The sequence below is a fragment of the Taeniopygia guttata genome, chromosome 8, assembly GCF_048771995.1.
Source record: "Taeniopygia guttata chromosome 8, bTaeGut7.mat, whole genome shotgun sequence".
Taxonomy (NCBI): Eukaryota; Metazoa; Chordata; class Aves; order Passeriformes; family Estrildidae; genus Taeniopygia; species Taeniopygia guttata.
Window position 1 is genome coordinate 22224441 of NC_133033.1, and position 15142 is coordinate 22239582.

The window sequence follows — 15142 nt, forward strand, 5'->3', positions numbered from 1 at the left end:
TATTTTGTGATTTGTCTTTGGTCCTTTGGGTTGCTGGCCCAGAATTTTTTTGGTAACCTTTTTTTTTTATGCTCATCATTGTCTCATTTTAAATGTCAACAGACCAGTATTTGTGTAATTGATTTTTTCCCCTTCTTTTCTCCCCAATGCCAGAAAATTTGACAAGCAATTTCTACATCTCAGGCAGCCTAAACAAGAAAAATACATCCCAGGACTGAGTGACAAACACAAACTAATTCAGTCTGTTCAAGTCCTTTGTGCAGCCACATATTTTTCTGGCTAGTGGTCACTTGCCCATAGTTCTGAAGCAGAATGATCTTCTCTGGGACAGGTTTAATTATTTGTGGTAGCACTGGGCCACCCTCAAAAGGCAGATCTGCATCTTCTCTGTTGGGCTCATTTCTTATTCAAAAATCTGCTGGAGCTTCCTTCTCTTTGGGGTCAGGTTTATCATGGTTGTCTGTGATCCTGCTGTGGATCCCACTGGAAGAAAATGCTTGGCACTGGGCTTGTTCAACTGGGCATTGAGGTTTTATACTTTCCAGAAGGAAAGTCTCCAACTCTGGTTTGCTTTAAACGACCCTCACTTGTGCCCACAGGAATATTTAAATCTCTGGAAGAGCTGCAGTCACTGACGTGAGGATGCGCTGCCAGAAATGGAGGGACATGAGCAGTGCACCTATTGCTCTTCTGGTTTGCTTTTTTTCCTGCTTTGTCTCTGGGCTCTAGGTCAAGGTTGCTCCTTTTTTGAGTGTTTCTAGGTCGTTGTAGCCAAGGTGTGAAGCACTTTTCCCACAGTTGTGCTGCAGGCAGCCAGGAAGGAGAGCCTGATGCTTTTTCCTCCAAAATAAGCCTGAGCTCCTGGCTGGTCCTAAAGTGTCTGTGGTACAGGCAGGGTGCCCTGTCTCACTTGATGCCCACAGCTTGTTATATGGGCATCCTCTCCCTGCTTGCTGAGCAGGGATCAGAAGCAGTAAAGGCTACATATATTTGTTTAAACTGTTCTGTCCTTTGAGCAAAAATATGTGGAAACACTCCACACATCTCCCCTGAAGACTTATACTTCCCTATACTGCCTGACAATTGTGCAGTTACCTGGGGGTAACACCAGAACTCCTGTTGTCTGTGTGCCAGCTGCGTGGGAGATGCTCAGTTGTTTATTTTTTGGGGCAGAAAGCAGCTCTGTAACCCGAGGCTTTCCCGTGCCCTGACTGCCTGGGCACTGCAGACACGCAGGGCTGCTGGCACAGGTGACAAGGGCCACAGCCAGCGTGGTCACGTTGCCTTAGGGTGGCCCTGCACAGCCCTTCCCTCCCACTCCTCCCCTGCTCTGCTGCCAAGAAGGGTTAGTGCAGGTGCCAAGTGAAACTGAGTGGGTTTAAATTGGAAACACGCATTTTTGTCAGCGCTGGTTATTACTGTGCGTGCCAGTGGAAATTGCGCTGTTGCTGGAACTACAGGTGGAACCCGAAAGGTCACACACAATATTGAGCTGAGGAGAATGGCATGCTTCAAACGGTGCCATGAGGAGTATGGAACCAGATGAAGGCCTGTGTGGCTTTTCTCTGATCAAAACAGATGATTTAAAGCCATGATTTGGACATGCCCGTCTCTGTGGTGCTTGACAATGTTAGATGGATTGCTGGGGAAGGAATTGCTTTGTCAAATATCTCTGAGAAGAGAAAAATCATGGCCTGATAAAATCAGAAATTAAAAGCAGTGTTTGTGAAACCAAATCAAAAAACAGCAGTCACTCAAATTGGTTGCAATATAAAATATCCCAATATATTTTTATTCCAATAAATATAATTTGAAAGAATGTAAACTCAGAAAAATTACTTATGAATTGAGACCTCTGCCTGGCCTTCAGTACTTCACCTGTGCCTTGATTCATAATTTATGCTCTGGCTTTTCACTGTGCAAGAGGTCTTCACACCTCATGGCTTGCATTATAGATGGAGGAGTTTAGGTTAAAAACATGCTTTTACTGTGAGGCTTGGGATACCGCCCGCTCTCCACATCAAATTCATGTGTGCAATTTAAACAAGACCTCACTCTGCTCCCAATAAATGCACACCAGATGTATCTTTTATAAATGTTAGGTTTTGCAGCATCTTGACACATGCCAGTAGTTTGAAGGCTGTGCATGCTTCAGTGGGGCATGAAAGCCCCATCCATTCATTCAACTGTGACATCTTGCAATAGGCAAAATTCTAGTGGTGTCAGCTATTCACTGCTCAACTTTATTGAGTTACAATGCCTAATCTGATGCTCTTTTTTGGAATTGTTTTCAGAATTGTCAGTTTTCTTTAGCTGAGAGGTGATTGAATAGCACAGGAAAAGGAACTTGGCCAAAATCCTCTGAGCCGTGATTCCTGATGTTATGTGACATTACACATGTAAGGTTTGTCCTGCAGTGAGACTTGGGGCTTATGTTAAATAAAACATAGTACAGACATTTGGGGCTGGGAAAAAGACTTTGCTGTCTCTTATCTGGAGACAAGATTTCTGCTGTGGGACTGTATTTATTATGGACATTTTAAAAAGTGTGTCAACTATTTTCGTTATTTAATACTGTAAATTGTATTAAATTTATTATTAATTAGCATCTGTGGGAACAATAATCACTAGCCAGAGGTAGACAATGACAAAAAATTGTGGCTTAGCTAATTACTGGCCAAAAAACTGGATGGGCCAGTTCCTTGCAGGACCACAAGGTGTATTTAGGAGGGAGAGGATTCCTCACCTGAGAATGGGCAGCTGCAGCTGGAAATTAGCCTGACATATAGCTCTTAAGTCTGTGAAACGTGCTCTGAAAGTTTCAGATCACTGAGTTGTACTCAATAGAAGGATAATTCCATTTTGTTGAAATGAGCAAGAATGTTTTTGCTTCCTCAAGGCATAGTGAAACAAATCTGTGGTGGTGCTGATGGGGTTCCTCTTCCAGAGAGCACAGAAAATCAGTGTTTTCTATTTAAACACCACAAGGTCAGGTCATGATCATCTTTGGAGAGCAAGGTCTTAGCAACATTCAGTTACTAAAGTACTGGCAAATGTGAGTTTCATGGTTTTGGAGCTGGTCCTCATGTTGAGGCTTAAGAGATGCTATTGATCTAGGCCATGAAATACTCTTACCCAGAGACCCCTTTGGCACACCTGGATTCTCCTGCTTTAACTTGTGCTTTTGGAGAATACACAAACTTTTATTCAGATGTCTGAAAAACAAAAGGACTGGACAATTATTTTTAAGAAAACACCTAATGATGCTTAACACAGCCCCTGGCACAGAGTTCCTCATGGGGAATCTGTGACATGGAAATAGTGGCTGAAAGGAGGAGATAAGAGTAATACCTCAATGGATGTGGATTCACCAAAGTGCCCTGTGGTTATTTGGCAGTGCTCAAAGTGCCCTGCTCTGGCTGCAGCACAGGGTGCTGCTGCTTGAGTTGGTTGGTTACATGCCAACATACTGAGGAAAAAAAAGATTCCCATAACAGCTCACATTCACCGTCTCTCCTGGGTGTATCAGTTTTGCAAAAGGAGCTGTTGTTGCCAAGAGATTTTTTAGGAACCTATTTGCCTTTAGAGGGTTGGGGTGAGCACAGATGCCTCTTCCAAGAGGGTCAGAGGATGGGGGTGTGGGAATGGCAGGCCTCAGCTGGGAAAGAGTGTGTAGAGTATGGAAAGGACCAGAAGTGAGAGGCAGAGTTGGCCCATGGCCTCCAAGGCATCTTTTCACTGTTGGGAGTGGTTTCTTTAGGTGCTGCCTCCTCAGTTTCTGCTGTTTGGGAAGTCAGCTGCTCCCAGGCCATTGGGGCAGGGCTGGGTGCTGCTGAGAGGGAAGGAACTGTGTCTTACCTGGAGGTGTCCTGTTCTGCAGCCAGGCTGCAGAGGAGCTGAACTGCTCCCAGGACACCCTGTCAGGGCGCTGTTGCTTCAGAGGCAATAGGACTCTTGGCTTCTGAGATCATTGAGCTTTATGAAAGGTAGCAGAAAGGCTTTTGAAGAGAGCAGAAAATGGGACTTATATTAAGTGAAGAAAATCCTTACAGCTCTGCCACTTTTCTGCCTGTGCTCATCCACAGTGCTGGGAAGACAGCAGTAATTTGAAAACCAGCATGTATAAATTGGCTTCTGTGGGGCTGTATGGGTTTGTGCCACCTTGGGACCTGGCACAAACACGTCCTGTTGATGCTCCAGGGCAGTGGGTTGGTGTGGCTGCAGCAGAGGGTGGTACAGATTGCAGTGCTGAGGCTGGCAGCTCCCACTGTTCATCTCATTCCCAAGTATGGAAAATGGTTCTTCATTGGATTCTAATGGCAAGCTTGACTTCTTAAACTGTAAATATCATTCTGATCTGGGGATAATTTCCTTTGTAATTTCATAATGAAACAATCTCATAAAGCAAAAATAATACAGGCTTTGATACAATCCTTATTTATTGGTCATTTTGATCCTGTACAGAGCAAAAGAGTAATATGAATCCAGCATCTAAACTATGAACATATTATGTACCTCTAGAGAAGGAACAGTAAATTTTACATAAAACAGAGAAGGTACATAATGCAAGGTAATGCTCAGTGTTTCACAGGTTGGATGCCACCTTTTTCCAAGGAAAAGGGAATGGACCATGAAAGGGGGGTAAGTTGCTTCATCCTTCCCCTGCCTCTGAGTATCACTGGAGGGATTGGGTGCAGGGCAGACTGTGTATTCTAGCCTAGCACCCTCTCTTTCTTTGTAAAAGGCTATTAGACATGAAGAGAAGATTGAATATGTAAGTCTTGGGAGTATATTGAGCATTTTTTTTTCTTTAATGGATAGGTTGCAAGTGGTCATGAATAATATATTATACTTCAAGCTTTTGAGTCAAATATTGAGAGAGATTAAACAAGTGGGATTTTGAAATATTTTAAGTCTTTTATGTGGAGGTCCCACCACAGTAGTAGAGGTTACCAGTATATTTTTGGGAACCAGAAGCCAATTTCAGTATTTCTTCCTTACAGCAGCACACATGCTCTCCACAACTCCAGATGTTATTGCTCCTCCCTGAATGTCTGTGCTTCTATACATTCTATTAAACCCCTGGGCTGAGAAGCAGAAAATACCTTGGTATCTGCTATCTCTGTCTTAATCTGTGGGTTAAATTTCATCAGGGATGTTATTAGACACTCTTTAAAATGTGTTCTCTTTTGTTTTAGCTGTTGTTCCCTGTTTGAGACATGGCCCAGAAGGGTCAGTTTTCCTAACCATGCATATTATGGTCACTGCAGTGTGTTCATGAAGTGACAGCTTTGGGACTTTTTGTGCTTCTCCAGGCTGCCATTGAGCATTTCCAGCTGCAGCATCTACCTTCCTGCTGCCTTTGGATGTTGCTTCGTTAATTCAGATTTTCAGGAAGTGTCTTTGGAAATGACATTTGTTGCCTTCTGGGCCTTTTTTTTTGTTTGTTGCTTATAAGATCATAGAGTTTTGAATATTTCACATTTTAATCCCTATTTGAAGTACAACATGCTCTCTGTGAGTTACCCTACTCAGACCTGTTTCAATAGGTAATTCTCATTCCTGCCTCACCATCATCCTCCCTCTCTTTCCTTTGGCCTCACTGCTGTGAAAGTCCAGCTTCACCCTTGCTGTGATCCAGCTTTTGCCTCCACCTCCCTCAAGTGCCATTTACTTTCATTTCCTTTTCTTCTCTCATTTTTCTGTGAATTTCCACCATCTTACTTTTATCACTTCCTCTCCACTGAGGCTGACAGCAATCACAACTTACTCTAATCTTAGTTTAAAGGTTTTTCCCCCTGCCTTCTGTCTCCTTGACTTACTTTCTACAAACTACATTCGTATTTCACTGTGAGATTTTTCTCTTTGTTGTGCTTTTATGGGTGTCTTTTTAATTCTCTAGGAGCATATTCCTCCTGAACTCTCTTTGGTCTGTATGAAAAGTCTTCAGACTTTCATCTTCTCTGCCTCTTCCTTCCTCTGTACATGCTCCTGGGTATCTTGCTCAGCCCTAAAGATTCTCTCTGTTGCAACACTTTCTGGAATATTTTATTACTTCTCTACAGATTGTTTTTCAACTGTCTCCCAAAATTCATCCAGGAAGTCAAACCACAGAGAAGAGCAGATTCACTCTTCAGCTACTTCCTTCTTCTTGTTCTGTCTTTCCTTGTGCTTTCCTTCAAGTTAGTACTCCCTGCAAACTGTCTCCATCTTCAGCTGCTTTCTCCCTTTTGTCCTTTTTTTGGAATAAGGTGATAATTAAGCCTGGAAGGGACCTGCTGGTGTCATCTAGTTCAACCTCCTGCTCAAATAAGGGCAGAGTTCAAAGTTAGATTTTTATTATAACCATTCTACTGCTATTCTGATACGACCTAATTTCTCTTTTTCTTTCTTCATCTCTGCTATTTCCTGAGATCTCTATCAATTATCTCAGATGAGCTCATTGACCACAAAACCAAGAGCATAAAGCCCATGTGTGGAAGCATCTTCTTTGCATCCACTTTGTTAGTCCAGTGCTGCTTCTGCTGCTTGGGCCTAATTCATTCTTCCAGCTTTGCCCTGGTGTTCAGAGCTTGCTGTCCCCGAGCTTTCCCAGCCTTCTCTTCCTCACTCACTCACTGCTTGCCCCCTTGTCATCACAGCCTCCCATGGCTTTGCCCATTGGCCACTTGCTTGGCATGGTTTGTCTTTGGGTCTCTTGCAGCTTTTTTGTGAGTGTGGCAAAACCCACGGGTAAGAATCCACACCAAAAACTTTTGCTTCACTTGTGGTCTCTCATCTTCACGTGCTGTTGTTCTCTGCTGTCTCAGTTGCTTCCTTTTTTCCCCCACAGTGTTTATGTATCTTTTCAAAAATGATCACACTTAACAAACTTTACAGTGTGCTTTATTATGCCTCAGCAGTGTCTCATGGGGCAAAAGCTGGGCTAAAGCAAGTTTCAATTAAAGGCTACTGCATCTGTAATTACATAAAGCCATGATTTGAAAAGATCCAGAGAAAAGAATTTCTGCTCTCTCTTATCATAATTTTAGTAACTTCTTTTTCCACTCTTTCCTCAGTTGTCTTTTGAACTCTCTGAATTTAGACTGCAGCTGTACAACAGTGATTGCATTCAAAATAATAAGCTTCAGTAGTAAAGCTGTAAATTTGGCTGGAATAAAATCTGTCATGCATTTTTGCTGTGACTACATTCTGCTCTTCTAACTCAGCTGGAATCCAACTATCCACTCACATTTTCTGTAGTGCCTTGTTTTGAAAGATAGTGATGAGGACTGCAAAAAGTCCTGAATGTGCTTACTATCATAGTTACTGCTAATCATCTCATAGAAAAATAAATGTGAGTGGCATTGATCTTCAGTAATCCCTTAAGGGGTCATCCAAACTGAATTATGAATTGATCATTAATTGAAAAGATAAGTTAAACTCTAGGATACTGTGTGCATACTCTGTTATGCAACTCCTGGAATAATCATCTGGGGGTTGAAGTGTTTGTCTGGGATGTTTCACCACTGTGGGCACATGTGAGCTGAAGTGCAGAAAGAAATGCCTTCACGGACTTTCCACTCAGTTGCCTCCTTTTTATGGGTTCAGTTTATGTGAGAGAAATGCTTGTGATTTAATTACTTGAATACATCTGAAAATTGACTGCATGAGTTACAGTTAAATTTTGCCTCTACATTCCAAAACCCTCTTTGACCTGGGAGCCTTTTTGGCACAGAGAATCATAGATTTGTTAAGGCTGGAAAATACCTTTAACATCACTGAGTCCAACTGTTAACTTACATTTTCAAATGTCTGTTTCATTACAAGATTCCTTTGTATTAAATATTTGTTTCATTGCATTACGTGTTGATGTGATTTTTATTACAGTTATGTAATTGTCTGTTTCATTACAAGATTTCTTCCAAGCTTCTCTGTTATATTTCATGCATTTATTTTTTTTTCCACAAAGCAACCCTTTTGCTGCTGAGGTTTATGAGGTAGTTAAATAGGATTATTCCTGTTTTAAAAGAGGAAAATTGAGGCATAAAATTTATTTGCCCATGATCTTATGAGAACTCTGAGCTCCAGGAGAAAGGACCAAGTTTGTCCTAACTAGTCAATGTTCTACCTGTAGGCCACTTCTGCCTCTTCCCTGGTATTTTCCATGAGCTTTAGGAAACATTTCTGGGCGTGCTTTTTGGCAGCCAATGTATGTTTGCAATGTGAGAAGCAATAATTTTCTAAAAGGGACCATTGGGTAATACTGAATAGGAAAAAGGCAGTAGTGTGGATGCACACAATTTGTTTAGGATATTTAGATTTCATGTCTCCTAACAGGTCAGGTTGTGCCCACTGAGTATTTTAAGCCACAGTCTTTTATCCTAAGAGAAGTATGTGCTTTTGTGGAAATTGAAATGAATTTCACCTTGGTCTTAGTGAAGCTGGAGGGGCAGCAAGTAAAATGAAAGAACCAGAAGGAAGAAAAACAAAATTGAAGCATTTATTTTGGAGAGTTTTCACACGGCTTCCTTTTAATCCCTGATTAACAGATGAAAGAAGATACACTGAGACACAGCTCTAGTACTAAACCCTTTGATAAGAGAATTACAATGTCTTTATTGTACAGGCTTAGTTGATTTGTCTGCATCATCTTCTGCAGCAGTGATTGCTAGGCAGCCGAAGGAGAGAGCAGAGGAGCACTGTTATCCCTGTGGTGCTCAGGACAGTTACATTTATCCCAGGAGCCATTACTGTCCGTAATGCCTACTGCTGATTATCAACGCTGGAGTTTCCAGTGCAAATAAAAATTGTCCTTGGATGGGCTGGTCCAAAGCAATGATAAATGTCATTGGCTCACTACTGAACTTAAAAGGAAAGCAGTGAAAAAAATCATTGTAATATTGATCAGAAGGGAAATGAATATATCTAACATATGTACAGTGTCCCATGTCCGAGGATGGAGGAGTGGCTTTGCTTTCTCCTAGATGAGCCTTTCCATGGGTGGTGGCTGCACCATGTTCCACATCTCCACGCGGGAGCCCTCCTTCTCCTGGCGGCTGGGGCTGTAGGTGCCCTGCGTGGCCCGTTTGCTGGCGGTGACGGCCGAGAGCGCCACGGCCAGGGCCAGCAGCGCCAGCAGGGCCAGCGTCACCGCGCCCACGGCCGCGAACGCGCTCGACATCAACTCAGCTGCCAGCTGCAAGGATGGAAAGCATTGCAACGTCATTGCCACCAAGAGAGGACTCAACACACCTGGGCTACCCCAGAAGGAAAACAGAAACATTGTATGGACGGGGCTTCATATCGGTGAGTTCCTGCTGAAGCACCATTTATTGTAGGGAGCTACATTAACCCCATGAATGTGAGTTCATCCTTTGGACTCCTCAGAATGTGACTGGATGTTTACTGTTCAAGCCAGATGAATTTGCTGTAAGGACCCATTTCTTTCTTACCTTGAAAATAACCTGCAAGTTAATTTATCTGTGGGCTGCAGTATAATTCAGCAAATTTTTAACCACTTCAATAAAAATTCATTATTCCTAGAAATTTCCTATATTTCCTATATTCCTGTATTTCCTTCCTATTTCACTATTCCTATTATTCCTATGAGCTAATTTGAACATATTGAGTTACATTTCTTGCTGGAGGAGTGAAACTTATATGAATATTTATTTATATATATATATATATATACTTACATATATAGGAATTTCACTTACATTAAATATTGTGAAATGTAGTATTTCTACAGACATTCCTACCAGTAAACTTTTCTACCAGCATGTTTGTGTGAAGTAAGCATATAGAAGCTGCACAATAGTGCATAATCAGTATTTTCACAAGTAAGTTTTAAAATGTTCATGTGGCTCTTCCACATACAGACTTCATAGGCTCATCTACAGAAAAATAAGCAGTACAGTACAAGATGAATGTAAGGATGCTCTGATTTTTTGGTTTTTTTACATTTTTCATGTGGCAGTGGGAGATGTAATAATGTCAGAAGGCAGAGTGCACATAAAGCAATCTGTCAGCTGGAAAGCTTCAGACCAGAGAAATTTTATAGTTGGTAGATGAACGTTTTGTACACATCTAAGTATGCACTTTCATGTGTAAAAAATGCTTATGGTGAGGAGAGCAATGAAATGATGTAGTTAGTGTAGAAAACTGGTCACTATGGACAGAATGACCCTAGCAGGAATTGAACTTCTGGGCAGATTCTGCCATCCATCATCTTTTGATCTGTATTACAAGTGACAGCTGAACTGCCCGAGATGAATGCGCGCTTGAGGCTGAACTTTCAAATCCCCAAATACTTAGAAACAGAAAACAGCGGGTCAGAGCCTGTTTCCCAGTTAGATGCTCCATGTTGCAGGATGTTTTAGTGCCATTTCCAACAAGGGCAATCCCAGTCCAGAGCACGAGGATGATTTTGCACTCAGCGATGGATGCACTGGACATGGACACTCTGGGTGTGCATCCCTGCACTCGTGCCTCTGCTGGAGAGCAGCAATGCCAGAGGGAAAACGTTAAAACAATCCTGCCTCTTTCTTCCTCTCTCCAATTCCACACTGATGTAAAAGGTCCTGCTATAATAGTAAAAGCAAGTTTGGCTCAGGGGTTCTCTCCAGGGGATAAATGATCGACTAGGATATTTTCCTTTGTCCTTGATGGCTAAATATATGGTCCCTGTGATTTTAAATACATTTTTCCCAATAGAAATAACATCATGCAGGTGTCAGACCAAATGACTACTACTCTAAAACAAGGTGGCATGAAGCATGTTGGTCTATTAAATTGGATTGGATTGGGAAGGTTATTTCATCTTTGGATGGTGTAACAGATACATTTGATATCCTAGTTTTGCTCTGTACTCTGTTGGACTATATGACCCTTGTTCCTCTAGTCTCAGAGAGGCGGCAAGTTTTTAATGGTATTTTTGTTCTCAGGAACTCTCTTTTATTTTCATTGCCTGCTCTGGGAAAATAAGTACTAAGATAGTCCAGGTTAACTCTGATCCTGGGGTTGAACAGGCCATTTGCAAGAGAAATTCACTACCACAGGCAAATGGATGGTATGGCCTCACCTCTGATATGTGAAATTTCTGAATTCAGTCTCCAGTTTTCCAGTCCACACTCTTCCCATTCCTGTTGCAAGCATGTCTCTCTGTATCTTTTCATTTATTATAACCTTCCAATTAATTTGATTTCTCAAAGAAGAAATTTTACAAAGAATTGAGGTGAAGAAAAAACTTGTGCTAAAATGGAGTCACACATCTAAATGTCATTCTCAAATTAAAATCATCATAACAGGTATTTTTTTAAATTTTGCAATAGTTACTTATTAGAGAAACATTACCCATCTTTAGCCAATATGTAAAAGAAGTTACCCCACTGATTAATATCTGGAAAGCTGGGGGTTTACCATGATCAGATACATAAGCTAACTTTATTTCTATGTCTATATTGCTTCTAATTTCTAAATATGAAGACAAGGCCTTTAGTTCATCTTTTAAGGTGAATTCTATTGATCAAAACCCCCTGATTGTTCCAGTGCTGTCCCCTGGTTTAACACCCCACAGCTCCCTGCCAAAGTTTCCAGTATGAGGTACCCCCTTGGCAGTTGCACTGGACTGGTAACAAGAGCTGCCAGGAGGCTCTGCAGTCTGGTCCCATCAAAATCAACTGCTTCCCTAGCAATTAATGGCTGAATTGTTAAATTAATTTGGAAAATCAGCTGGCTGATCTGGAAAAAAATATCTGAAAAGCTCTGTCCCCTGTCATCTCAGAGTCTGTTCACTGTGTGTTCGGTGATGATGATAGACTAAAATAATTGTAACTAGTGATTCCACAAATAAAGGATTGAACAGCATTTTTAGTAACATTAGTGCTGCTGAAAGAGTGGAAAAGAGGTTTTCTGTCACTGACCATACTGTGTACTTTGCATAATAGAAGGGAGTGGTCACTAAAAATGCAGTTTGAAATTAAATGTCCCGTGTCAGTGCTTCAGGCTTTTCTGGTAAATCCTTGCTGGTGCTTCCAGCATGTATGGGTCTGACTGTGAACCTCTGGGATGTTTCTCAGTGCCCTGGGCTGCTCACGTGTGCAACTGCTCATCTCAGCACTCCATCCATGCCTCAGATCCCCTGGCTGGGTCTAAGGCATCCTGAGGGACTGGACCACCACACTCTAATTCACTTTTCAGCTTCACATCACCATTCCCTTCCCCACGGGCTGAGAGATGGCAGCACACAGTGTTTTGGTGTGTTTGTCACAAGGCTGTTCCAGAGTACCCAGCAAGGGGTGTTCTTTGGCTAGAGCTTCAAAAGCAGAAGAGGAAAGCTTGGAAAGGAATGGACAGAACAAGACAAACTTCATTTTCTCTTGGCAGAAAAAAACTACCACAGGACACCTGGAAGCTTGTGAAGAGAAACAAGTTCTTGAATTTTTTTGCTGCAAACCTTTGTTATTAGGGAAGCCTATGCGACACCCGTGCCTCCATACATTGGGATTGCCTGTCAGAAATAATTCTTGCCAGTAAATAACACATGGTGATCACAGCTATTTCTGAATGTACCTTCAGCACTGCTTATGAATAACTAAATATATGCAAGGTAAATGAAGGAGGGTTAATTAACTGGCTGGGCAATACCTTAGAGATTCTCATTACAGTTTGAGGCTGGACTGAAAGGCCTCCTGAAGACTCTTCTGACCTGAATTATCTTATGAGCCTGTTTAGAAGATAGTTGGTGACAGAACAGTTTTAAGAGCCCCTAATACAGAGGAGCTGCCAGTAAAAGCTGCATCCTTGGTGGTAATGGATGCTGATGGCAAGATGACACCAACAAAATGAGGTTTGCTACCATTGGAAAGTCTATCTGCTTCTCACTAGGTTTGGTTTTTTTTTTTTTTTTAGGATGTTCTATTTATATACCTTTGGATGTCAGCTGGAGCAAAATAAGTTTATTTTGGCAAAAATTTAAAAAAAGAAAGAAAAGCATGGTTGAATTTAGTTTTCACGTAGTGGATAGCTTCGTCTGCAAAGACAGGAGAAAATGCAAGTAAAAAAAATCTTTGTCTTTTTCTAAAATCAAGTCTTTTGGATTTGCACTAGTAGTTTCACTTCAAAATTGATTACTTTTTCTAGGGTTATTTTAATTATTAAATTCAAATTTATTTTTTTTAATATTTAGATTGCATAAAATAAGTAATTGACTCGAGTGACATTTCACTATAGCTCTGGGTTTTGCTTTTTCATTTGGTTATGGAAATAGATTTATTGTTCTGCTTTGGTTCCTTGATCTGCTTTTTGAGTAAGAAGGGCCCAGTTCAGAAGTTGGAGCTTAGAGGGATTTATCAGCCTTTATCAAAAGGTGTATGTTTGCTTACCTTAAAGCAAGCCATTTCCCAAATGGTTGTTTTATAAGAGGGAATATTCGGGATTTGCTGTAATGAATGTTTCCACCTGTGCCAAAGACAAGTGGAACAGCACAGGGGAGCCCAGCCAAGTGCACAGGGCCTCCTCCTCCTGTGTGTGTCACATCAGCAAGGCTGGGCTGAGCTGATCCTGCCTTGTGGCCACACAGGGATGAGTGGTGTGGCCACGGACACCAGGGCTGAGCCAGAGCAGAGAGAGAAGGAGGATGCAGCCGTGGTGCTGGCAGAGAAATGGAGAAGGAGGCAGGGAGGGCTTCCTTGGGGTGCTGCTGCCTGGGGAGATGTTCTCTGGAGGTGTCAGTGGGGTGTGGGAGGTGTGACGTGCTCTGGAGGCAGGAGCTGCCTGCCTCTGTGCCTGGGCACGAGGGATTAGCCCACCTCCATTTCAGCATTGCTCAGAACGTGCCTGGTTCTGGATGCATCTCCAGACAGAGACATCAAGGCAGGCTTTAAAACACAGGGACTGACAAACCCTGGAGGCTTCCCTTCCCTGCCACGTGCGGGGCTTTTTGGGATTTCTGCAGCTGCTCGTGTGCACTGGAGCTTTTCCTGGGGAAGTCTCAGATTCTGAATCCTGACACCACTCACAAGGTTATCAGCTCATTCCTGGTAAGAACATCTGATCCGTGCTGCCCAGATTTACTGCCTCCAAATCACAGCCATTTGCTGTGGTAACAACTGTCTTGAGCAGTCCTAATCCATGGCAGAATTACTTTGAAAGGTTTGGGGGCATATGGGGATAATAGTGAGCAGCCAGAGAAAAGCCATTTACTTGATTAAAAGACCCACAGATATGCTGAGTTCATTTCACAGAGGATTTACAGCCATCTTATTGGAACTTTTTTCTCTTACAGGCTGAATTCGAGTAAGAATTTGTGCAGTTTAAGAAGAAATCCAGTCAGGCACACACAAATGTGTTACCATGAGATGCACTGATAACCCTAGCCTGTGAGGCTACAGTTTATTTTCAACAGCAATAAAGTGGCCATAAATATATATATTGACTTTGTTCTAATTTTTATTAGTACATTAAATGAAGGCACAGGAAGTCCCTTTTCTGTGATTTTCTTTTTTCATCTTAGCAAATTGTGGCCTATTACTCTCTCTCACATCACCTGCAAAATGTAGCTGCTGTGTTTGTGCTAAACACCAGCCACCATGTTCCAAGAGCTGTTGGGCTGTTGAGTTCAAGTAGTAGTAGTAATAATAATAATAATAATCTGTTTGGGACTCATTTAAGGAGCACAGATTCACGTCAAGCCAAACACTGCACAGGCCACTGGAAAAGGCAAACTATTTTTAAGATGTTATAAACATCACCTATTTTCTTTAACTGCTTTGTCCTTTAATGGTTTTTCCTGGTTTCCTGCTTAATGCTGTTTCCATGTGGGCACTGATCTTTGCGTGTGTCTATACACAGTTATTTTTCAGGTCCTTGAATAGTTTACTCCTTGCTGCTTTGGTACCTGAGGCAACAAAGGAAGCAGCACTTGGTGCACTTCAGCTGATTCTCCACTGTTTGTCATCAGTGAGACCACCAACTCCTTTTCCTTCTGCACACCTCAGAACTCTCCAGTTCGTCTTGTGGGCTTCAAAAGTGGCAGCTGCATTGTACAGACATTCCTCTTGTCCCCTGAAGTGACTCCTGAAAGGTGCAGTATTTGCTGTGCTGTAGACCCGATGCCTAACAAGTTTCAGGATTATCTGGTAAGAAAAGTGTTTGAATT

The 15142-nt window shown here is 42.0% G+C and overlaps 1 protein-coding gene across 2 annotated transcripts in view; it reads right to left on the reverse strand.

Moving 5' to 3' along the window:
• Positions 1-8459: 8459 nt before the first annotated feature.
• CRB1 (crumbs cell polarity complex component 1) overlaps positions 8460-15142 on the reverse strand; it is a 93053-nt gene continuing 86370 nt past the window's right edge. Inside the window, exon 12 of one of the 2 annotated variants that reach the window (XM_030279379.4) lies at positions 8460-9178. In XM_030279379.4, coding sequence (XP_030135239.4) covers positions 8963-9178 — 216 coding nt within the window. In that variant the 3' untranslated portion in view covers positions 8460-8962. Of the gene's footprint in view, positions 9179-13657; positions 15120-15142 lie in introns of those variants that run through there. The other variant, XM_072932637.1, reaches the window with a different exon arrangement.